The following is a 23,258-nucleotide window of genomic DNA, read 5'->3' as shown; positions in this document are numbered from 1 at the left end:
AAATAATACAGATAGTACAAATAGTACAAAAGATACAAATAGTGCAAATTGCAATGTGGCAAGGTGTCATCGTGCAGATTGTGATTAAGTCATTAAAGTCAGTGTGAGCCCTTGGCCTTGTTGAAGAGGCCAACAGCGGATGGAAAAAAACTGTTCTTATGGCATGAGGGTTTTGGTCCTGATGGACCACAGCCTTCTGCCGGAGGGGAGTAGCTGGAACAGGGAGTGTCCAGGGTGGGAGGAATCGGCCACAATCTTCCTCGCTCGCCTCAGGGTCCTCGAGGTGTGCAGGTCCTAGAGGGTAGGCAGATTGCAGCCAATCATCTTCTCTGCAGTGCGGATGATACGCTGCAGTCTGCTCTTGTCCTTGGCAGTGGCAGCAACGTACCAGATGGTGATGGAGGAGGTGAGGATGGACTCAATGATGGCTGTGTAGAAGTGCACCATCATTGTCTTTGACAGGTTGAATTTCTTCAGCTGCCGTAGTAAGTACATCCTCTGTTGTGCTTTTTTGGTGAGGGAGCTGATGTTCAGTTCCCACTTGAGGTCCTGGGAGAGGATGGTACCCAGGAAGCGGAAGGACTCCACAGTGTTGACTGGGGAGTCGCACAGGGTTATGGGGAAAGTGGGGCTGTATTCTTCCTGGAGTCCACAACCATCTCCACTGTCTCAAGAACATTGAGCTCTAAGTGGTTCCGGCTACACCAGGTCACCAGTTTGTCAGCTTCCCACCTGTAATCAGACTCGTCCCCGTCAGAGATGAGCCCAATGAAGGTGGTGTCGTCTGCAAACTTCAGAAGTTTGACAGACGGATGACTGGAGGTGCAGCTGTTGGTGTACAGGGAGAAGGGCAGAGGGGAAAGGACGCAGCCCTGAGGAGATCCGGTGCTGATGGACTGGGAGTCAGAGACTTGTATTCCCAGCTTAACACACTGCTTCCTCTCAGACAGGAAGTCTGTGATCCACCTGCAGGTGGAATCAGGCACGTTCAGCTAGGAGAGCTTGTCCTGAAGCAGGGCGGGGATGATGGTATAGAAGGCAAAGCTAAAGTCCACCAAAAGGATCCTGGTGTAAGATGCTGGGGAGTCCAGGTGCTGTATGGTGAAGTGGAGGGCCATGTTAACTGCGTCGGCCATAGACCTGTTGGCTCTGTAGGCAAACTGCAGGGGGTCCCGTAGAGGGTCTTTGATGGATTTAAGGTGTGCCAGCACCAGGCGCTCAAAAGAGGTCAGGGCGACCTCTGTGGTAATGAATTGCCTACATCAGAGATGGAATATACAGGCTTAACATTAAGCCAGGAGCACAGTGAGTCGAGTGAGAGACGAGTGAGAGACGAGTGAGAGACAGTGAGAGACGAGCCGGAAATTCAACATGGCGCTGACCATACCTCAGTTTTGTGAGCTTCAATGTGCCACTGAGGACTTAACCTACCATAGAAACTATACGCCATCTTAATCAACAAATTTGATGCTTGGTGTACTTAAAAAAATATCTATGAGTTCTCCATGTCAAAGCCTAGGGAAAGCCTTTTCCAGCAGAATTGCCCTAAAATATATTTTTAAAATCCCCTATGGCGGAAATTCATGTAATTCTATTTATTATAAAAATAGATATACATTCCATGCAGTAGTAGCCCATTGTTAAAAATAAAGATGGTCAATGTTTTTTTTTTGTATTTGCAAGTTTGGTAAATTTGGGCCTGCTGTCACGCTAGTGGGGGTCTGGGGGGCTGACGTTACACTAGGGGTGCCACTGCACTATTATTATTATTATTTACAAAGCACTACCCCAAACACCAAATATTCAAAGGCTCTGATGGAATCAGCTTTGTTTTCGTTACTGTGTTGCACAATAATCAAGGCTCTAAAAGCTGTTCCCTGCAAAGCTGTGGGATAGGTTACTTAATAGCAAGTGGCCTACTTAAATTAAAGGTAGAGCTATAATGAAAGGCGTTCAAATATTGCTGATGAAAAAGGAGAGTGCAATCTATTTAAGTTACACAATGGTGGCAGGCTACTTATGGTGGAGACAGGTAGGCTAAACATGGGTTAATTAGGCTAATTTAAATTAAGCTGTTGTGTGACCTATAATTTTTTAATTTTGCTGAATATTTTTTTACCTGATTTTTGAAAGCAGCACAATGAAGTGCGCCCTCTAGCGTTTATATTGTGTACCAACCCCTTCTCAGATTTCTACGCCATAACGGGGTATGTGGAGGCCTCGTCAAAAGCTATCATCCTATTGTTCCTTCTTTTAAACCAGAATCTCAAGCTATTCTGTACATTGGACAATGGTCTAACAAATCAAGCTTCGCTTATTTTGCTTAGAACTCCTTTTTATCATAGCCGACCGATTGGTTTCTATCGTTTTTTGGATTGATTATTTAGAGGGGAACAATGGAATCTATCCGTCCTCAGCGACTTCAACCAGGGATAGGATTTGGGGTTGGATCAACTGGGACTATGCGTTCTTCTCTCCGACCAGGGGTAACAATACAACCAGTACCTCTACTGCCGTCTCCGGCCTCAATGTATGCTTCCTCCGGCCCACCACCACCTCTTCAACTACACAGCTTCCATGGAACTATTGGTGCGGGACTTGGAGCCGGAGTGTCTGGTTTCGGGCTATGCAATCCAGGGAACCCTACAGTGTTGAAGGAGGCAGTGGAGGCTGTGGTTCGAAGTTTTGCGAAGCATACCCAGGGCTATGGCAGAGGTAACCCAGACAAAATAAGTGACGTTTGTTTGGTTGAATTTTGTGTTATTGTTGCTATTATTGCACTGCGCAAAAAGGCAGACAGCCCCGTGGCACTAACCACCGTATAACTGTTAAAACTGACTTCAGCCAATTATCTTCTGTAGACTAGTCTACTTTATTGGATTTGTGCACGCTGTGGATAAATGCGTCTGATAGGCCTAGATCAATAAAATGTAGGACAGTAGGCTAATTGGAATGAAAATTAAATGTGTGACGGAGTAGCTAGTCGCATGTTATAGGCTAGTTTCCAAATGCATTGACATAGAGCACTTTAGCAACAATCTCTCACATTTCTAAATTATTAGCCCTTATCTCTTTAAACCTATATTTATGTTTGCCATCTTTCGACAGAAAATTAGTCTACAGGTTGCCTATTAATGATGGATTCACGTTTACATGAAGCCTACACGAAAATGTTTCGTATTATTCCAAACATGACAACATTCACAATGTTAAGGGGTCCCATAGGCCAGTCTAAACTTCAAAGATAGGATATTCTGAAATAGACCATAATCCGAAAATGTTCGATGAAGACGTGAATATGCCGAAATGATTCGGGTTTTAGGAGCATTTCTTACATAGCCTACATCTTATTGGTCATCTGTATCTCAATTGGGGGGTTTCCCGGAGTTTGCGAGACAAGCTTTCTTGTCTGTTAAGGTCAGCTATGTGCATAGGCTACAAACCAACGGCTATTTAGGCTTAATTGGAGTAAGCACGGCTGGGATTATTAGTGGAACATTTTCGTAACACATGTAAACAGATGAGTAGGACAGTCAGGGGTTTCATTATAGGCCAAGTCTACATGGGTGGGACTTGGCCTATAATGACTTGGCCTCTTGTTTATTAAGAAAATAATATTAAACAAAAGCTGTCCCACCCACATTTGACAACAAACCTATGCGCCTGAGGAATACAGTTGTCTTTTTCGGAATAAGGGCAAAACCCGGAATATTTTGTGCAGTATCCTAACGTAGGCATAGCCTACTAAAGAACAGTAGTTTTCAGTACATAAGATACATGTAAAGAAAGGTAAAACATCGAAAAATGTGCATCTAATAAAATATATCCCTTTCAGTTAACGTGGTGGAAGCCCTGCAAGAATTTTGGCAAATGAAACAGTCGAGAGGGGCTGACCTCAGGAATGGAGCGCTGGTAGTCTACGAGATGACGCCGTCGAACAACCCCCCTTATGTCTGTTATGTTAGTCTACCCGGAGGAAGTTGCTTTGGAAGCTTCCAGGTGAGATTGCTGTTAACAGGCTTTGTAATGTTGGCTGCGTTCGGGAATGTAAAACATTTGAGATTGGCATAGCTTGAGTTCTTAAAAGACTTCATGTAGCCAAAGCGTTCCAATGAAAAGTTGCCTAATCTGCGCTGCCATCACATGTCCACATAACACAATAACGTTGTATACAAGCTGCTCTAATGGAAATCTCCATAGTCTCATAGGTGCAAATGTACATAGGTACTGTTTCATATGTGTTGACAAGTAACTGAATGTTTTAATTCTTGACAGTTATGTCCAACCAAGGCCGAGGCAAGACGCAGCGCTGCCAAGATTGCTCTGATGAACTCTGTTTTCAATGAGCATCCCTCTCGAAGGATAACAGACGAGTTCATTGAAAAAAGTGTTTGTGAGGCACTGGCTTCTTTCAATGTGAGTCATTTCCTGAAATACAATTGAGTAATATCATAAGCATCCTTAACTAGCTGGTATTACAGAATGAAATAATGAATTTCTCCCAATCTTTTCTAATGCAGTTGCAAAGTGCAAAGTGCATTCGACAGTGGGGATTTTAAGTGTGTTATCTTAAGGAACTGATTATTCAGTGTATAGGTTCATATACCATATATATGTTACCAGGGAAACAGAGAAGAGGCAGACAACCCCAACACAGGAATTGGGGCATTTCGCTTCATGCTCGAGTCCAACAAAGGAAAGTCCATGCTTGAGTTTCAGGTAAATACGATTTAAATATTTTAAAACCCTCCTCAGTCTTGAACAAATTAGGTCCATCAAGCAAACAGGAAGTTTCCGAGCAGAAGGGGTTTGGTACAATAATTCATGCTGAAAGTACAGGTCAAACTGAGGTTTTACTTTACTACAATAAATATATCTGTTCCCCAATGATAAACTATTATTATTGCTCTAGAAAACCCTAGAATAAGTCTAACACAACTGTTTCGCAGACAAAATATTTCTAAATGTATTTTCAATTTAAATGGCAATAGCTGTCATTCAAGCTGAATATTCCTATAACCTATATACTGGCAAGGGGCTTCCATTCATCATTCATAAAAACATAATAGATGGGAGTTGTAAGTTTGGAGCTTCACTCAAATGCAGTGTGATTTTCTATCCTGAATTATAAGGCTGTTATAATTAATTTCTACTCATCAAACAGTTTGTTAAAAATGTTACTGGAGTATGCTATGCTGTATCTTTGTTCCAGGAACTGATGACAGTTTTCCAGTTGCTTCATTGGAATGGAAGCCTGAAGGCAATGAGAGAGAGACAATGTTCCCGTCAGGTAAGACCTAGCTTGACAAAGAACTCTTTCAGTTGACAGGCTTTGTGGGATTTTGTTAAATCGATTTACTGTTTATACACAATATATATTCGTTATAAAGTAGAAGTGCACGGCGAGGTGTAGAAAGGGTTACCGTAACCCTAACCTTGCAAAAAATAGGGGCTGCAACATCATCTGTTTTATTTACTGGCCTTGCAATTTTACTGTATTTCCAGTAATAAACTGTTTCCCTTAGACTTATTCCTTCTACTGTAGATACAAACTAACCTAATAACCTTTTGGTGTAAAAATCTAGTCACAGATCTACCAACCGCAATTACACAATTAAACACAAATAACACATGAGGATGCAGTATAATGTTTCTAAGTAATATGGCCACACTATAAAAATTAATTATTGGAAAAAATGTCCCTACCAATGTTCAAACCAAACTGAAGGCCTTGAACAAAACCAAAAGTCATTGTAAGGTCCTACAAAGCATTTGTAAAAATGCTTGTAATATGTCTTACAAATATTCTGTAGACCATCAAAATTCAAGATAAAATAGTGAATAGATTGCTATTTCTTAAACCTCAAATTGTGGTATTATATAAAAACATATTTTGTGTTTTATCAATCTATACAAACTGTCTTTACAAATCTTTGTTTTTTGTTGTTGTTTTTTTTCTGTTTACAGGAAGTGCTGGCTCACTATTCCCACCGGGCACTGGACGATGACATGCGCACCCAAATGGCTGCGGATTGGGTGAATCGGGAGCAGGGAGTGGCTGGCACCATTGCCCAGGAGCTGGCTTCTACAGAACAAGAACTAGAAGAGGCCAGACTGGCAGGCCGAGAATTGCGTTTCCATAAGGAGAAGAAAGACATCCTTATGCTAGCAGTGGGTCAACTTGGCACTGCCACACTACCCTTAAACTGCTAAGTTAAAGCCAGATGCTAAAGCAGTTATTTACATCATTCAATCAATTCAATCATTACTTAGGCAAGATTACCATTGCTTCCATCATTATACCACAAAACAAGTACACCCAAACAGAAACAAATGGGAAGAATGGAAAGGGAGTTTAGATTTGTTGTTGCGTATTTTCTATTCCCATATTTTGCCTTTACTGATGAATGTATCAGAAATATCAGTGTGCTGCCAAACACATGTTGTTAATGTGTCTGCATAGCAGCTTAATCCATTATTTTTTCAATTCATGCTCATGCATAATGAGCAAGCCTGAGACTGTTAACAACCAATCCTCATTTCTCCGTACTGCCATTCTGAACATATTTTATGCATAGCTGGACAATGCAGTCATTCAGTCATTTGGCTAGATTTGATGAAAACATGCTATGAAATTGGCCAGGACAGTTGCTTGACCTTTCAAATGTATGGACCAATGGTAATATTGGTGGGAATCTTCCCTTCTTTTTGATATTACATCTTGTGCAAGAATTTTCCCTATGAATACATCAGAGACCTTTTCTATGGTGTCTGGAAGGTCGGACAAGTTAGTCAAATGTATTTAATCAAAGTAGTTTGAAACATTATTTGATCATCAACAAAGTTGAGCATTAATTGAAGCCATCACCAAAGGGATATATCACGTTTTTGAAGCCCAGTATCAAATTACAGAATACAGTATATATATATATATAGTTAGTTATATAGCATTACAAATGTACCTGAACCTTTATATGTCTTAGTATTGCTACAATGCCCTGACAGACTGATGCTGTTGTAGTGTAATGGTGAGAAAAGTGAACAATTTAAGATGTTTTGGACACAATGTTTTCATTAACCATACTTTCCACTTGCAAGGGGGAAAATACTTACTGAAACTAATCAGATTTATTTCGTAAGCCTACTGTCATAAAACTCTGCATCCTTCTACACTTCTACACGCAAAAGTGCAAAACATTGCTCAAAAATTACAATCTTGAAGACACCATATAATTGGTTTGGAACTACCAAAGTGATACATGAAAATGTTAAATTTAAATATGTTTTTACGAAGGAATAATTATATGCTTATTTTACAGACAATAGCCACAACTCAATACATTTTATTGAAGCCATATAATTGTCTTTCATTCCATTAAGTGTTTGCTATTTTCTGTCAGTGTGATAACCATGATAAGAATACAGGCTATTTTGAGTTTATCGTTAGTTCCAATGTAGTAATACAGTCTGTTTATATAGTTTTCCAGTCCAAAATAGCACCATTTATCATCTGTTGTAAGTAGATTGTTTCATAACTTGGAGGACATATCCAAGTTACCTTGCTTAAAAAAAGCCTTCATTTTTTTTGTAAACAAACAAAAAAACACTTCTTTATGACTTTTAACTTTTTAACTGAGCATGAATTTGAAATTGTTTATCTACTTATTTTATACAGAGTGGCATGTTTTTATTACTGTTTTCAACAATTTGTACCTGAATTTATATACAGTTAATAAAAATGTTCTGAAACAATTTTAAATTTGATTTTAATGATTGCGTCTCAGAATCAACTTAATTCGCCAAGTAAGATTGCACAAACATGAATTTACTATGGCAAGAAGGTGCATATGGTAAACATAAGAGTTTTAATGTAATAAACAGTATCTAAATCATTTGAACCACTACTACACAATGTCAAAAAAAGTTATATAGGCCTACAATACAAATAAAATAAGATATAAAGAAGGGTGCAATGTGATCTATTCTAGATCAAGTGGTGTGTTTTGTAATGTTTAAATCAGATGGATATATACATGCATAGAAATACAGTCAGTGGTTTATCATTAGTTAGTGCCAATCTCATTAACGAAGGGGTCCGTCTCCCTGTCTCTGGCTTACTTTCCAGCGCAGTAGGTGGCGGTAATGAAGCAATAACGGTACTTGCCAGTCCTCAATAAACACCATAGAAGAAGGAAAATAATACGGAATAGCCTAACACGCGACGTTAAACATGGCGGCGGGGCCAATTTCGGAGCGGAATCAAGGTAGTCTATAATTAATAATAATTTGACATGTAACTCCAGTTAAATGTATAGTTAGTCAATGCATGTTTACATTAAATTGCAGCGGTGACACATCTAAGTTAGAGGTCTCCTTTCGTGCAACTGACCTGACGTCTCCAATTCGTCGGACAAAGCAGCATACAGCTAGGCTAGGCTAGGTTAACGAGGTGGCTACCACTAGCTGTTGGTTGCTAGCTGTTTTTAACGTGTAGCTAGCACCAAATAACTTATATTGATTATCTGTGCTGTTGTCCAGTAACTCCAGTTGGAATTTTCATTTCACAATGGCGGCGCGCTGCCGAAGCTAGTGACTGTTGCCAAAAAAGCATCAGTGTCGCCTCTTGTCCTTCTATACTCTTTGCTACCACTGATGTTACGTTTGTGATGGCCACAGGTAGACCGCTGCTAGCGCAGTAGTTAAGGTAGCTAGCTATGAATGGGTTCCCGGAGAAAATATAAAGAAAGTCTTCATTGTAAATCGATAGTAGGACTCTGCCGTTTTCGAGATTTCTTATTCATAAATTATGAATGTTGTATTGAATAAAGCAGATGTACATGTTATTAACATTTACATTTAGTCATTTAGCAGACGCTCTTATCCAGAGCGACTTACAGTAAGTACAGGGACATTCCCCCTGAGGCAAGTAGGGTGAAGTGCCTTTCCCCAAGTACACAACGTCATTTCGTACAGCCGGGAATCGATCTGGCAACCTAAAGATTACTAGCCCGATTCCCTCACCGTTCAGCCACCTGACTCCCTGTAACCTATTAACCTATTAATCTATTTTGTTTACAGATGCCACCGTGTATGTGGGTGGTCTGGATGAGAAAGTGTCTGAGCCACTTCTCTGGGAGCTCTTCCTACAGGCCGGGCCAGTCGTAAACACACACATGCCGAAAGACAGAGTCACTGGACAACACCAGGGTGAGTTAGAAAAGGCACATATTTGCTAATGTATTTGTTAGTTGGATTATTCCGTCCCCAAAGCCAACCATTCGGCTATTCCAGGTAGAAAAAAGATTCTTGCTTTCCCAAACAATCCTATCAGATACCTAAAGCTTGTTTGTGCAATGGAAATGAGAGAACAGGGAGGAAGTTTTTAGACTCTCAAAATGATTTTCAGACCTGCTTCTGTTTCATAGAGCTAGAGCCTCATGAAGCAGTGTCTTATGCCGTAGCAAGATAACTCTTGTAAGTTGTTGGGGAAGCTAAAAATGGATTGGTTTGGGAAAATATAAATAAAGTATTTTTGGAGCCAGTAACCAAAGTTGGTTAGTGGGCGGAGGAAGGAAGGTGGAGTAAGACACCTTACGTCCCCGATGACTGACGCACGCTGCCCGATTGCCCTGCCTGAACTAGCTGCGCTTATTTTGGGATTATATCAGTTGTTTTTCCATTTACAACCTGGATGCCCCAAATTGTTGGTGAGCTTTAGAGCAGGCACATCCAAGGCTGTATTTACTTAGTTTTTGCAAGTATGTGTCAATACGTTTTTTTTTTATTAAATATTTAAAGACCATAACTGTTGAGTAATTGGATTGGAGTTCAGCATGTTATTCTGTCACTCCCCAGGTTATGGGTTTGTCGAGTTCCTCAGTGAAGAAGATGCAGACTATGCTATCAAGATTATGAACATGATAAAGCTCTACGGCAAGCCCATCCGGGTAAACAAGGCTTCTGCACACAATAAAAACCTGGATGTGGGTGCAAACATCTTCATTGGCAACCTCGATCCTGAAATCGATGAGAAGCTCCTTTACGACACATTCAGCGCCTTTGGAGTTATCCTTCAGACGCCCAAGATCATGCGTGACCCAGACACGGGAAACTCAAAGGGTTACGCCTTCATCAACTTTGCCAGCTTTGATGCCTCTGATGCCGCTATCGAGGCCATGAATGGCCAGTATCTATGCAACAGGCCTATTACAGTTTCCTACGCTTTCAAGAAGGACTCTAAGGGAGAGCGTCACGGATCCGCTGCAGAGCGCCTGCTTGCTGCCCAGAACCCGCTCTCTCAGGCTGATCGGCCACATCAGCTGTTCGCGGACGCACCCCCGCCGCCCTCTGCCCCGACACCTGTCCTCACCACCCTGGGTACAGGGATGCCCATGCCTGGTAGGAATCCATTCAAATCACCATCTGGTAACAGAGAAAGGCTGAAAGAGATGCAATTCATGTTGATGGGTTTAAGTTTTAATGTATTACATGTCCCGTATTATATTGTTGTTGAACCTAAATTCACTTTCATGCAAGCTGTACACATGTTTTGTCCAATTAACATTCTAGACATTCAGGTTGAAATGATTATATATTACACATAATGATGACAAGTGCACGTCTTGGGCGGGCAAAGACATGGGATTTTGTCTTTGCCAGCCCAAGCCAGCCCAAGGCATTAAGTGTAAAAATAATTCCAACCCGAATGTCTAGATCAGTGGTTCCCAACCCTGGTCCTCAAGTACCCCCTGTCCTGCCTGTTTTAAATGTTTCCCTGCTCCAAAACACCTGATTCAAATGAATGGGTTGTTATCTAGTTATGCAGAAGCTTGTTAACTACCATTCATTTGAATCAGGTGTGCTGGAGCAGGGAAACATTTAAAACAGGCAGGACAGGGGGTACTTGAGGACCAGGGTTGGGAACCACTGATCTAAAACATGCAGGACTGCGGCTCTGGAGGACCAGGGTTGGCCACCCCTTGACTAGTTAGAAATAGACCAATGACTCTTCAAGCCTTATTAACTCCCATACATCCTGTGTTGACCTCCAGCATCATTTTTGGCACTGCCGTAATAGCTTTGTCTTCTGGTTTACATTTTCTTAAACTGTCACCTGCCTGTGTATGAAACTTAAGTGTCTTGATACGGTGTTAGTCCCCCACAAGCCGGCATAAATACTTCAATGAGCCCTACCATAGATTTCACAGCATGATGGAATCAATTGTATGATACAGTACACCTGTATGAAATATTTTCGACACATTTATTCAGGTTGTTTAGTTTGTCACTGATCTGTATATTTTATGGCAAATACACATTTAAAGTATGCAAGTTTTTCTGTGTGTACATACAAGATGATTATATTTACTTTGATCGTGGATCGTGTTTGAAATATGATGACATTTGATGTCCCATCACAGGCATGCCTCCCCCAGGTGCCTTCCCTCCTGTCCCCCCTCCTGGATCCATCCCCCCTGGGATGCCCCCTGGCATGCCCATGCCTCCTGCTCCAGGGACGCCAGGACCACAAGGGGGCAGTGGCGGTCCCCCACCAGGACCACCTCCATTCCCACCAGCAGGCATGCATCCTCCAGGTAAAACTGCTATTACTGTAGTTGTTACTCACACAGGAACATCCCAAATAGATACCTGAGATCATTTGTTCCCTCGGTTGTTGCGTTTTTTAACTGTAAGTTTAAGAACTGTTGCATACAGACTTTAACAAAGCACTGATGGACTATAGTGTCTTTTAACTTACTGCAGTTTGAGTGACTAAGTAATTAGTTAGCTATTTGTTTTATTTTATAAAGGCAGACTATAAAAAATGTATATAGAAAAAAATGAATTGATACTGATGCTTTCCATCACACTCAAATTGTATATTTCTATCTTCCTCAGGAATGCCCCAGATGTCAATGCACCCCCATGGACCCCCAGGTATGGTGCCTCCACCGCCTGGACCCCCGGGATCCAATCAGCACAGGGCACCACCACCCCCTGGCATGCCCCCACACCCACACATGGGCATGCCACCAAGAGGCCCATTTGGTCATCCGATGGGTAAGTGTCAAATTTAGATATGACACCCAGTAGTGACTTCCCATATTCACAAGTCTCTTGACTAGAGTTAGTCTGAAGTTGTTTATGAGTCTGATGTCTAACTTATGCAGCACACTAAGGAACTAAAGTACATTTGATGACATGAATAACAGACAGAGCATTTGGTTATGGCTGACTGTGACCTGGAACCATTAGTATTGTGTGTCTCCTTTTAATTTAATTGTAACAAGACACTTATAACCATGGCCCCTGCAGTATAGGAGAGATGGGTGAAATGACAAAGCCATTTGGTTATTTACTAAAATGGCTTGGATACATTGTCAGATAGAACTTACTTGACTGACCTGGCTATTTCCAGATGGCAATGGCCATCCAAGAGCTTGTTTGCCACCCTTATGGGGCCCAAATGAGTCTTCTATTTACATTTCTATTTATTTAATCCCCCCCATCCACCTTCCAGGTCACCCCATGCATCCGGGTATGAGAGGACCCCCTCCTCCAATGCCTCCACCAGGTTACGGTGGTGGACCCCCACGTCCACCTCCCTTCAGCTACCAGAGAGGGCCTCCGATGCCGCCAAGGCCCCCAGGGTCTTTACCTCGGGGTCCAATGAGAGGGCCCATGCCTCCATAGACTGCAGATGATTCAAAAGAGAGGAGATTCGCTTTTTGTTTTTCTACAGATTACAATAGGTGAACAAAATGTTTTTTTTTTATCAATATTTTGTCTTTGTACATATCTCCACCCAGTGAGAAATAAACATTTTAATACATATAAACTGGTGACGTCATACTTCTTTGGTCTACATATCTGTGTAGATATATATTTCGAAGTACAATAGCTACATAACTTCAAACTTTTTATTAAAATCCTTAAATCACTTTCAACCATGTCAGAATGGGTTGAGTTTAATTTATTTCTGATTGTTACTTTTATTACCATAAAACTAGTTCAGTAAAACAAGACAGGGAATTAACACAAAGGACTGATGACATTGAATGTATCCAAGTTTAATAAAAAGAACATTTCACAAATACTGATCATGGCTTCATGAACTGGAACTCAAATAATTCAACTACAACATTAACTACAGTTTTTCTTGGAAATTCATGTATCATGTATTCATGTAATTCATGTATTCATGTAATGAGACTTCCTTTCCATGTATCTAGAACATGGCCAAGCAGTTCCTTCAATAATGGCTTTCTTTAGTGCAGTAAGAAAATTTACTATCGATAGGTACTTTCTAAAGTCTTTCCATAAAGAATACTACCCTGGATTAGATTGGGGTTTAGTTGACATAAGTCTGCCTTATGCATCCATCATACTTTAAAATGAGAAATTATACATATTGGATAAAAAATTTTTTTTTTAATATCTTCAACAAATGAAGCAGATGGTTACAACGTATACATGCAACAATGTAAACACAAGTAACTAATGGAGAATGACAACTTATTTTCTCAAAATCTAAAATACATTGTTTTTACTTGAGCTTGATAACAAAAACCTATAGATCAAAGCCCAACATTAAGTGTCTAACCAACACTGTATAGGCACATGCGTGTTCATAACTTGTCCTTGCAAAGCCCCCTGAAAAAATGGTCTTAGTCCTCAAATGTGAAACTTCAAGACACCGATATCTGGCACAGCACTTCAGGTTGAGCTTATGTATTTTTATACAAAAATGAATTCAGAGTACAAGCTTACCACGTTTCTTCCATAGTTTGTCCATGCATTAACACACAGTGCACCAAACAGCATCCATGAGCTGCTTGAATAGAGACAATTGACATTTGACATATCTGATATTTATCTCTGTAAGGCAGAGTGCAGTAATGAAGTGGATCTGGAGTCATAAGCACACACTAAGGAGCAGCTTGTTGGCCCATCCTTTTTCAAACCGTTCATGGCGTTGGTCATATTCTTCTCCAAAGGGCCTCGTTGTTTTCACCTTCCATCACAGCTCTGGGCTGCTGTGATATTTTTCCTGCTACCATCGTTCACAGGCTGGACGTCCTTTGGGGGTGCACCACTTGTTTCGTTAGATGCTCTCATTCTCGAGTCCGTGCTCATTTGCTGTTTTAAAGACACAGAAACGTAAAATGAGGCCATCCATTAGGCAATACCAGTCACCCGAACAGTGGTACCCAAAGACTACGATGAGATATCACTGATGAGATACACTGAGATGAGATATTGATGATGAGATGAATACTGGGAAGCCAATTGTTATGAAGGAGCCCTTTGCACCAACAATCCTGTATAAGTTGCTGTGAGGATTGCACATACAACAGATGAACAACTATCAAAAATCTAGTCAATATCATTGATCTTGTTTGCAGTGACAGGGCCTACTTCATGGGGGGGGCAGCGTGATCTCCTCTGGTGGATGGGCCCAGTGCTGGTGAGGGGTAGCTTTCCACACTGGGTAGCTGTATTTACCATCCTCTTTTCCTTGTGACTGCCCTCCGTCCCCTTACCTGTGGGGCAAGAAAAGGCACACAGAGAATCACAGTTGACTGTGGATTTTAGGAATTGAAGCACAGTCCGTTTTTGTATCTGGAACAGTAAATCTGTAATGAGCTGACCATTACAATGCCAATTTAATACAAAAACAAAACTGTAAAACAATCACAAAAATGTTGAACATAATGCAACACTAACACCCCCTTGACATGATTGCCAGGGACATAAAGACACCATTGCTTAACTGGCAAATTTAAATTCATTGTCATACCTCAACTGTATAGCGTCATATCGATTTTTCTTATTTCGATATTGTAAGTTATTTTTTATGTTGTAGTTCGCCCAACATGTGTCCATTCACACACTTAATTACTGTCATTGATTAGAATAAATGCGTAATATCTGTTATAATAAGTGGATAAATATGCAGCTTATCAAATAGGCTATGAAACTTAACCTACTCATTGTAGGCTACTGTCACAGTACAATGAGTAAGTAAAGACTGTTATACAAAAAAACATTGTATAGACTCCAGCCAACCAACCTGCGTATTTTGCATTCTCTACTACCATTCGACTAGACATTTCTTCAGCGCTACAACAATTCTTACTGTTGACTCCGGGGACAGGGGTTTCTATGTCGGTGTTGGTAAGCCACGTAGATTCCGTTTCTCGGGTCCAGCTTTCATGATATCTCGGTTCGATTATAGTGTCCGCCCGACTTCCACCACAACCCATCAGAATAGCATCCACAGCACCGTTTGCGGGTGTCAATTAAACTGACACAAGGTGCCTGTAATCCAATTCAACGCAGCATCTAGAGTCGGTTTCCTCTACCCAGCCTGGTGATGTGCCCTGGTCAATGCACGTACCACAGCGTCTGTCAACATGATTTATGTAACGTTATTGCGTCATCAAACGCCGGTAATATTCAAAATTTACCAAATGTGCTTTCGAATTGTCGACAATTAGGTCTGTCTTGCTGTCCTGTAGAATAACCATCATTTATGGGGATTTATATGTGGTATTTCTGATACTCCTGTACCAGTCTAAATTAAAAACAAACAAAAACGAATACTATTCCTTGCAGCAGGTAGAACCATCAGAACCCTAGGCTGCATACACAGATATATTTTGAGTACATATTTATTTTATTATACACAATATTTGTGCATATTTTTCAGAAACATAATAGACAATCATGACATAACATGGAACACAGTTCACAAAACAAATTGCTTCTGGAGAAAATTATCCAGTTTCAGTTTCACTAGCTGAGCCAAATACACTCTGCTTGCAAGTTAGGAAACATAAAGGTTTGTTACATCAGCTGTGTCTAAAAAACGAAAATATTCCACAAATGGAGCTAGAAACACAGATGCATTAAAAACTAAACCATAATTTCTACCAAACAAGTCATAAATAAATACATTTATATTTGCACTAATTTCGTTTCCCCGAGACATGCGTCTTAGAAATAAAAGCACATTCCATTGCACAAAGTTGTTTCAAAAAGGAATGTTGCCACTGTGTGTATAAAACAGGAAGGCATTCAATTACAATACTTACAAAAAAAAGTACAACTTAAAACTACTTTTGTTTATGATTAAAGCTAAATGGGAAAAAGGTCAAAGTGACAGAGGTCTGGAATAAAAAAGCAAAGAAACAGAGCAGGTGTATAGATAAAGCTTTTGGATGCTGGCTCAAGTCACATTACAATAAAATACTGCAGTAAACTGAGGGTAGGATTAGGGCTGAAGGTGTCACGGTCCCTATTTGAAGTCGAACAGGTTGCAGTCAACTTTGTAGTAAACATAGGGATAATACTCCTGCTGGCTCAGGTTCAAGCCGGGGATGTCCATTGCGGCCTGAAACAAAAGAGCAGTCAGCAGGCATATACAATCTTTTTAAACATGTTTGAAGTTTATGGATTGTGTATGATGGGAATGTGAAGAAAACATTTCAAAAAATCTACATAGACCATGTGAATTCTGCAGGCTTTATGAAAGCTATGCCATTGCCGCAAAGCCTTTGATATCCTGCTACACGTTGGAAAATAAATGCTGTATTTCTAGCAATTTAATGCATCCCAGTTCTGCATTCATCTCTGTAATATGTGATGAGAAGGAGCGGAGTCTGGTGTGGCATTACGTCTATGATGGAGGCGCTGCTGTCCAGATGTTTGTAGAGGTCAAACAGCACCTCCCTCAGTTTCTTCATGTTCTTCTTGTTGGGCTGCAGCAGCATGGCCTGGAAGTTCACAGGCAGACCATACCTACAGAGGACGGAGTAGAGACGGGCCCAAGGTCACTCATCCTGTCAGCGCATGCAAGATACTGTGTGTGTTGGACATTTGTACGACATATTAAACTGTACACGGCAATAAGAGTGGGTGGGTGGGTGGATCAATGAATGACTATGGATGGATTGAAAACTCAAGAATTAGCAATGAACAACTAACGCAGGAAATGATGGATAAGTGAATGGGGAACGGTAAGGAAGAGTTTACCTCAAGACAGACTCCACAAACACCCGCAGGGCTTTGATATGTATCCAGGCAATGAATGCTTCGCTGAAGTTTACTTTCAACCATCGCACCAGCGGCCCCTGAAAAAACACAGATTACCCCCAAAAATATTCTGTTGATCCATTTTGGGGTGGACAAAGACCATAGTCTTACTGTCTTAAGGTACGCTTGAGCAGAATCCGCTAAATAATTCTGAAAACAGTAACATAGAGGACATACAAATTGCTTCTTCTTGTCAGTTGAAAGGCGGGTCATCTCCTCTTTGTCTGCCTTCATTTCCTCATCATTATACTGGAAGTCACGCACCATAAACCTGCACACGACATTGGACAAAAGGGACTCATTAATTTGTCCAAACACACCAATGTTTCTATTCAGCACATAAACAAACAATAGATTTAAGTGGTTTTCAAGTGCTAACCAGACCTAGTCAACAACTCACTAATTCTAGATATTTAAAAACATTGATGTAGGCTGTATCAATTTCTTTCTGTCATGACATCCTGTCATCTGATCACAGGTCAATCATTCTTGTTTTGATTATCTGTTAAACCTAATGGAGACACCAAATGTCTCTTTACAATATTACTAAACCTTTTATGTTCTCTTTCTATACTGAATTCATAAAAAATGCATAACTCTTTAACCCAAATGCAGAAGTAATCCCAACCACCTTCACCACCAGAGGTGAAACTTCTTTCTGAACTAAAGAGTCCAGTCCCTAGAAAACCATAAGTAACCCTAGACAGGAGCAGAAAAACATACTTCATTTCCCTAGCCTTGTGTCTGAAGTCGTCAATGGCTTTCCTGAAGAGGGTGACACTGAAGAGACCACTGTCTTGATCCTCAAACAGCAGACTGTGAAAGCGACAGATCATGAGAACCGTCACAATATAGGTCACTTTCAGAAAAATGTTATGGTGAGTATACAGTATAACTCTTAGCAAGGTACAGAAGATGTCACACGTCAAAGACATAGGTCTATGAGGGTAGGAAGACAATGGGAGGTTATAACAACGTTGAAGCTCCAAGCCATACACAAAGTTGATGTCCCTCCCGCCCCCCATTGAGAGCATTTCATTTTATTCTATTAGTACAGGTTGCTGAGTAACAATAACATTTAGAATGTGTTTCCATCCTGGGGCTTTGTTGCAATGTCTGGGACATGTGCCAGAGATTGAGAGAAGGTCAACGATTTTATTTTTTCATAATGTGTTGTTTTAAAGAGTTCAAGAGTTTACTAAATGAAAGAGCACCAGCACAGTAGAATCGTCAGTGTGTAATTATATGGGAAGCTGTGAAGCAATGTTTGAGTTGCAAAGCAGTTTCAAAGAAAAGAACAATAATAATATTCAACATTAAAGGCTACTCAGGACTTACTTAGTGGAGCGTGGCACCACCATTTCAGCAAGGCTCTCATATGTTTTATGCCAATCAGGATAACTTGCCCTTGGGAGTAAAGTAAAATATTAAATGGAAGCATCAGCTCATCCACATTATGTTTTACAACTTTTTGCTTCTTATCAATACTTGGAAGAATGGAATTGGAAAAGATGTGTTCAAAGATATACTAAGCAACTTCATACTTTCTATTTAAAATGTACAATAGAGACTAAGGAATAAAGTTATAATTCTGATGCACGCACTTAGGGACAACCACCAGCATGGTAATCAGGTATTCTGAGTCAAGTATGAAATCCTCTTTCTTCACTATGTCTGCCAGACTTCTTGTCAACAGGCTCCCCCTTGTGAACAAAATATATTTAAAAGATCATTGTTCATAATTTCGCATCCACACTGTCATTTCGGCTACTTGTCCATCATGGTGATTGAAATATGTAGAGGGCAAAACAGAGAGGGTGTGTTAAAAAATTTGGAAAAATTGTTAGAGAAACAAATGTAATTGAGAAAAAGGAAAAACATTACGTACGCATTTTTCCTTTCAAGATTCTGTAAGTTGCCCTTCAAGTTGTTGTAGGCCGATGCTCTAGCCTTCAGGTCATTGTCAATCTGAGTGACTTGCTACAAAAAGGATGGGGTCACATAGTACAGGTGGTAGACTGTGTCAATATTATTATTCGTAATTATTTTCAACAAACACAGTGCACACTTGCTTATTTTCTTCTAATTACACATTCAATTCATATTTTGAAGGGGGCTCATTAAACATTAATGACAATCTTTCACTGAATTACAATGTTTACCCTGAATCTGATCACCCATTCGGTTAAGGTCAAAGCAGAGACATCCCTTTAACAAGAAAGCAGACAGCTTTACCACCAAACTGTACCTTGGAGATGATCTCTGAGATGTTTTTCAGAGACTGCTTAATGGGATACTTGGCCATGTCCCATTGGAACCTGGTGACATAGGTCACCAAATCAACTGGTAAAGGAAAGACATAAGACAAAAAAAGACATACATCTGTATGTAAAAGAAGCTGTCTTGCTGAAGTTTCATTCAATTAATAAACTGTAAGTGTGAACAAGCACTGCAAGCACCTTTTTACAGTCCATAGGTAATCAAATATAATTTTAGATGGTCCAGTCATACACATTGAAGTAGGAAAGGTCCGGACCAAATATAGTTATTTGTCTGTGCTCTTGAACCTAAACCTGTAACCACCTACTATTGTTCATATTATGATTCGGGATCCATGGTTTTACATCACATACTTAGCATTGGTCTTGTTTTGAATTTGTTTTCAGGGGGAATTAATGCGTACTTGTCTATCCACTCATTGTAGGATAAGAGGATGTGCTGCATTTGGGAAACAGCGCAGGTGCAGTTGTTCATCATTGTTAAGTTTGAGGATATTGTCCATATTGACAGATTATTGACAGTCCATATTGACAGAACAGTCATGATCAAACATATTGCTGCAGGGTACAGATTCCCGTCTGGGTCTGAAGTGCTAAGAGTGTGGTGTCGGTTAGTTGTTCTGACCTCCATTAGCCAGCAGGTTCTCCAAGACCTTGTCCCTGCTGTCCTCCAGCACATCTGACATGTACTGGGCAACCTTTTTTACCACACTGGGGAACAAAACAATCAGGACTAGGAACAGTGAAGGAGTGGAGATATGCATACACAAGACACAAATATGACTGTGTGTGTTTCTAAGAAAGGGGTAGTAGCATTGCTAAAGGATTGTGAACAAACTCCTTGTTCATAAAGGAGAGAAAAAGACCTACAAACGTTGTCCATTTTGGTTTGGAACACAGACAAGAGTTAGCAAAACCATCACACACACACACACATAAACACAAACACCAGCTGACTATTCAAGCTCAGATGTTTATTCAAATGGTTCATTTTTTGTTTGGTTTCCTATGTGTTACTATGGATACTATTTTGATTTATTCTACGTCATATTCTACGTACTATGGACACTACTTTTTGTTGTTCTACATCATAGTTGAATTTTGAAGGGGACCTGCTACACACAAGACACAAATCAACTCTTTCACCCCTAGTGAGGAAAAAATATGTAATTCACACAGAAACAACAAAAAATAGCTTAATAGCTGCACTTTAAATGTACCTTTCGACAAAAGAATCCAACTTTGCCATCTCATCAGACAGGCCCACCAAAACATCTAGCGTTCCAACCTGTTCAGAAGGAGAGCAATCATGTGTAAAAAGAGCTCCCATCACGCTAAAAACATATAATCATAAAAAATAAAAAGTCAGTAGTTTCACCTTTAGATCGGGGATGCTGAACTTGCTGTTGGTGGACAGGTTGTTGGTGTGTGTGGTGGCAGCCATTATCTTATCCCAGGTCTGCTGGCAAGTCTTCTCCCCAGGGGCAGAAATCAACCAAAACTCAGCCATGGCTATGGAAAAGATGGCAGTCCACTAGGCCTAAGAGAAAAACACGGAGTAAAGAAGAGAAACAGAACTCCATAACTCTATAAACAATGGAGTATCGGTACAGTATTTGTATAGAATTACTGACAGTTGTGAGGGCTCATTTCAGCCCACCTATAAATTGTGTTTAAAAAAAGGCTCATATAAACAGGCAAATAGGTTGTTACAGGTCTAGACTGTCTCGTCTTGAATTAATGCACCATTTTCAACCTACTATTGACCTATAATCTGTTTCCATGTTATTTTTTTTTTTATTCCGGGTCCTCGGCAAGCAGTTCAAATAACCAACCCTTCTTTAGAAATACTCTGCTTCACTTCCCCAACGTTCGTGGTCACGAGCTGTAGGGTTTTGCCTATTAGTAATGCATTGGTCTTAATAAAGACGCTTTCTCATCAGAATGTCAACTGATTATGCAGCCAAAAACCAATGGATCAAAGCCAAAAGCATCCACTAAAATACAGTCATCATCGAATACAAATATTAGATGTGTAATCTACCCATTCTTTTATCACTTACCCCATTAATGGCTAATGTTGAACACTGTCATACACTTCAGGGTTATCTAGCTTGCTAGGCTAGCAATAAGATGCAAGTAAAAGCTAAACTAACAAAATGTTCATTGGTTGTCACGACGTTAAAATCATATAGTGCATTTACAAACTTACCGATACGTTCAGATCAATTAGTATTGATCTACGTAATGTATTTATGTAAACGTTGTCAAAATATCTTCACCTGTACATTGCGAGAACAATATCAGGGTTTTAATTCAGAGGTCCTTCTTGACAGCATCCCTTTCAGTCAGCTGATTGCAAGACTACGTCTTCCTTCTTTTTCTTGTTTAGTGGCGGGTGGGGTGGCAACCATCGTAGGGTGCATTACTGCCACCTATGTTGGAGTGTGGACCAGAGTTTTCTTACCCCACAACTAGAAAAAAGACATAACAATTATTAATATCGTATAGCGAAAAGAAATGTCCAAAATAATTTACATTTCTATAAAGCAAGTGCCTGAAGATCTTATTTGTTCCCGTAAACAAAATGTCAGCCTTCTGGACACTGGCCATTCATTTCATGTGCCTACCTGGCCAAGAAAAGTCAGCACTTGACAGTGATATTCATTTGAAATGTTATCTTAACAAAATGTCAGCTTTCTGGACTCTGGCCATTTATTTGATACTATATCTCAACAAAATGTTAGCCTTCTGGACACTGTCCATTCATTTGATGTTATACCTGGACAAGGAAATTCAGCTCTCTTGGTAGTTGATATTCATTTGAAATTGTATCTGGGCAAAATGTCAGCCTCAGGGTGTTAACCCTAATTTATTCATTTTACAATATTGTGCAATTTTGAGGAGGAATCCACCATGGCTGCTTGCAGCTATATTTTGTTGACTGTATTAGTTGTTTTTCTTTTAGGGGGGTGCCATAGAGGCACACTTCCTTCAGACAATAAGGGTATACCCTTAAGGGTATGGCCCTTATAAGGGCATGCAACTGGCTGGGAGTTTTTTTCCATCAGGGCAAGAGAAAGCTACAGTTAGTTTTTTGTTTGTTGGATCATTGGATTACAGTAAACCCACCAAAAATAACTGAATCCATTTGGACATTGAACTTTTGTTTGTCTACGTATACAAATGTCTTTGATTCTGCATCAGTAGCCTTGATAGAAGTGGAAATTGACGAGTAGCACCCACACTTAAAAGTTTTCCAAGAAACTGTTTGCTTCTAGGAAACTAAAAAACAACAATAGACAAGTTCCAAAGAAACTAATGTTCAGATTTGAGGGTGTTATAACATGGATAATAATTCCCAGGTGGGCTCAATTCTTTCACCGGCATTCGGCTATAGCAATATCTGCCCCAATTTGAAAATTATACATGAAGAGATGCATTAGGCTGTCAAATTCAGCACACACAATTATCGAAGCCCATATATGACTATATTAAAATTATCTTGCATTTCTGAAATTACGTAAATAAAGTCCCCTATTGGCTTCCATACACAATATCTGTTTTGATCATTGACCATTAATGTTTTATCAAATGGTTATAAAGAGGAATTTTACTATTGTTGAAGCTGGCCCTGAAAAAACGAAGCTACTTTTCATTCTTAGCTCAAGAAATGATGAACACAAGCAATCATAGGCCTACTATTTATTATCCATCCCTTTTCATGTAGGCGTATATTCAGGGGAACTTTTAAAAAGACACCTGAAAAAATGTAACCTATAGGCTACTTATGGCTACTGTTCAATTTACTGTTCTGTACTGTTCTTTTGCTTGTTACTATTTATATAATAATATTATTTTTGTATCTCCCATAAATCACTG

General features: G+C 40.0%; 4 protein-coding genes across 6 annotated transcripts; 2 read left to right on the top strand and 2 right to left on the bottom strand.

Moving 5' to 3' along the window:
- Nucleotides 1–2,180: 2,180 nt before the first annotated feature.
- lix1l (limb and CNS expressed 1 like) lies at nucleotides 2,181–7,764 on the top strand. The gene is made up of 6 exons (XM_047050618.1): nucleotides 2,181–2,715; nucleotides 3,836–3,999; nucleotides 4,276–4,416; nucleotides 4,624–4,719; nucleotides 5,213–5,290; nucleotides 5,968–7,764. Exons 1-6 carry the CDS (start codon nucleotides 2,397–2,399, stop codon nucleotides 6,211–6,213), a joined length of 1,044 nt encoding a protein of 347 aa, XP_046906574.1. The 5' UTR covers nucleotides 2,181–2,396; the 3' UTR covers nucleotides 6,214–7,764.
- A 421-nt stretch (nucleotides 7,765–8,185) lies between these two features.
- On the top strand, nucleotides 8,186–12,838 carry sf3b4 (splicing factor 3b, subunit 4). 2 transcript variants are annotated; one of them, XM_047050631.1, is made up of 6 exons: nucleotides 8,186–8,264; nucleotides 9,079–9,207; nucleotides 9,856–10,398; nucleotides 11,436–11,594; nucleotides 11,899–12,060; nucleotides 12,521–12,838. In XM_047050631.1, the coding sequence occupies exons 1-6, from the start codon at nucleotides 8,231–8,233 to the stop codon at nucleotides 12,691–12,693; spliced, it is 1,200 nt and encodes a 399-aa protein (XP_046906587.1). In that variant the 5' UTR covers nucleotides 8,186–8,230; the 3' UTR covers nucleotides 12,694–12,838. The 2 variants fall into 2 exon arrangements, with proteins under 2 accessions (XP_046906587.1, XP_046906586.1); XM_047050630.1 differs by having other exon boundaries at nucleotides 11,421–11,594.
- Nucleotides 12,839–13,269: 431 nt separating this feature from the next.
- Nucleotides 13,270–15,410, bottom strand: LOC124488143 (brain and acute leukemia cytoplasmic protein-like). Of its 2 annotated transcripts, none has more exons than XM_047050676.1 (3): nucleotides 15,074–15,410; nucleotides 14,419–14,543; nucleotides 13,270–14,139 (listed from the first exon to the last, which is right to left on the bottom strand). In XM_047050676.1, the coding sequence occupies exons 1-3, from the start codon at nucleotides 15,264–15,266 to the stop codon at nucleotides 14,011–14,013; spliced, it is 447 nt and encodes a 148-aa protein (XP_046906632.1). In that variant the 5' UTR covers nucleotides 15,267–15,410; the 3' UTR covers nucleotides 13,270–14,010. The 2 variants fall into 2 exon arrangements, with proteins under 2 accessions (XP_046906632.1, XP_046906633.1); XM_047050677.1 differs by having other exon boundaries at nucleotides 13,271–14,139; nucleotides 15,140–15,404.
- Nucleotides 15,411–15,666: 256 nt separating this feature from the next.
- On the bottom strand, nucleotides 15,667–21,746 carry LOC124488155 (V-type proton ATPase subunit C 1-A). The gene is made up of 13 exons (XM_047050691.1): nucleotides 21,589–21,746; nucleotides 20,755–20,916; nucleotides 20,597–20,664; nucleotides 20,002–20,087; nucleotides 19,346–19,440; nucleotides 18,986–19,077; nucleotides 18,702–18,800; nucleotides 18,436–18,504; nucleotides 17,821–17,913; nucleotides 17,275–17,368; nucleotides 17,038–17,135; nucleotides 16,680–16,803; nucleotides 15,667–16,396 (listed from the first exon to the last, which is right to left on the bottom strand). The coding sequence occupies exons 2-13, from the start codon at nucleotides 20,884–20,886 to the stop codon at nucleotides 16,301–16,303; spliced, it is 1,146 nt and encodes a 381-aa protein (XP_046906647.1). The 5' UTR covers nucleotides 20,887–20,916; nucleotides 21,589–21,746; the 3' UTR covers nucleotides 15,667–16,300.
- Between the last annotated feature and the right edge of the window lie 1,512 nt (nucleotides 21,747–23,258).

Source organism: Hypomesus transpacificus, unplaced genomic scaffold (genome assembly GCF_021917145.1).
Source record: "Hypomesus transpacificus isolate Combined female unplaced genomic scaffold, fHypTra1 scaffold_124, whole genome shotgun sequence".
NCBI lineage: Eukaryota > Metazoa > Chordata > Actinopteri > Osmeriformes > Osmeridae > Hypomesus > Hypomesus transpacificus.
The sequence above is the reverse complement of the archived record's forward strand: the minus strand, read 5'-3'. Positions and strand labels throughout refer to the sequence as shown.

Coding starts and splice junctions, on each gene's coding strand:
- lix1l (XM_047050618.1), top strand. CDS start 2,397: ATGGAATCTATCCGTCCTCAGCGACTTCAACCAGGGATAGGATTTGGG. Junction 2,716..3,835: donor TACCCAGGGCTATGGCAGAG/GTAACCCAGACA, acceptor TATCCCTTTCAG/TTAACGTGGTGGAAGCCCTG. Junction 5,291..5,967: donor AGAGACAATGTTCCCGTCAG/GTAAGACCTAGC, acceptor TTCTGTTTACAG/GAAGTGCTGGCTCACTATTC.
- sf3b4 (XM_047050630.1), top strand. CDS start 8,231: ATGGCGGCGGGGCCAATTTCGGAGCGGAATCAAG. Junction 8,265..9,078: donor AATTTCGGAGCGGAATCAAG/GTAGTCTATAAT, acceptor TTTTGTTTACAG/ATGCCACCGTGTATGTGGGT. Junction 12,061..12,520: donor CCCATTTGGTCATCCGATGG/GTAAGTGTCAAA, acceptor TCCACCTTCCAG/GTCACCCCATGCATCCGGGT.
- LOC124488143 (XM_047050676.1), bottom strand. CDS start 15,266: ATGGGTTGTGGTGGAAGTCGGGCGGACACTATAATCGAACCGAGATAT. Junction 14,544..15,073: donor AGAGAATGCAAAATACGCAG/GTTGGTTGGCTG, acceptor CTTGCCCCACAG/GTAAGGGGACGGAGGGCAGT. Junction 14,140..14,418: donor CACGCTGCCCCCCCCATGAA/GTAGGCCCTGTC, acceptor TCTTTAAAACAG/CAAATGAGCACGGACTCGAG.
- LOC124488155 (XM_047050691.1), bottom strand. CDS start 20,886: ATGGCTGAGTTTTGGTTGATTTCTGCCCCTGGGGAGAAGACTTGCCAG. Junction 18,505..18,701: donor ATGCTGGTGGTTGTCCCTAA/GTGCGTGCATCA, acceptor TTTACTCCCAAG/GGCAAGTTATCCTGATTGGC. Junction 17,136..17,274: donor CTGACAAGAAGAAGCAATTT/GTATGTCCTCTA, acceptor GTGTTTTTTCAG/GGGCCGCTGGTGCGATGGTT.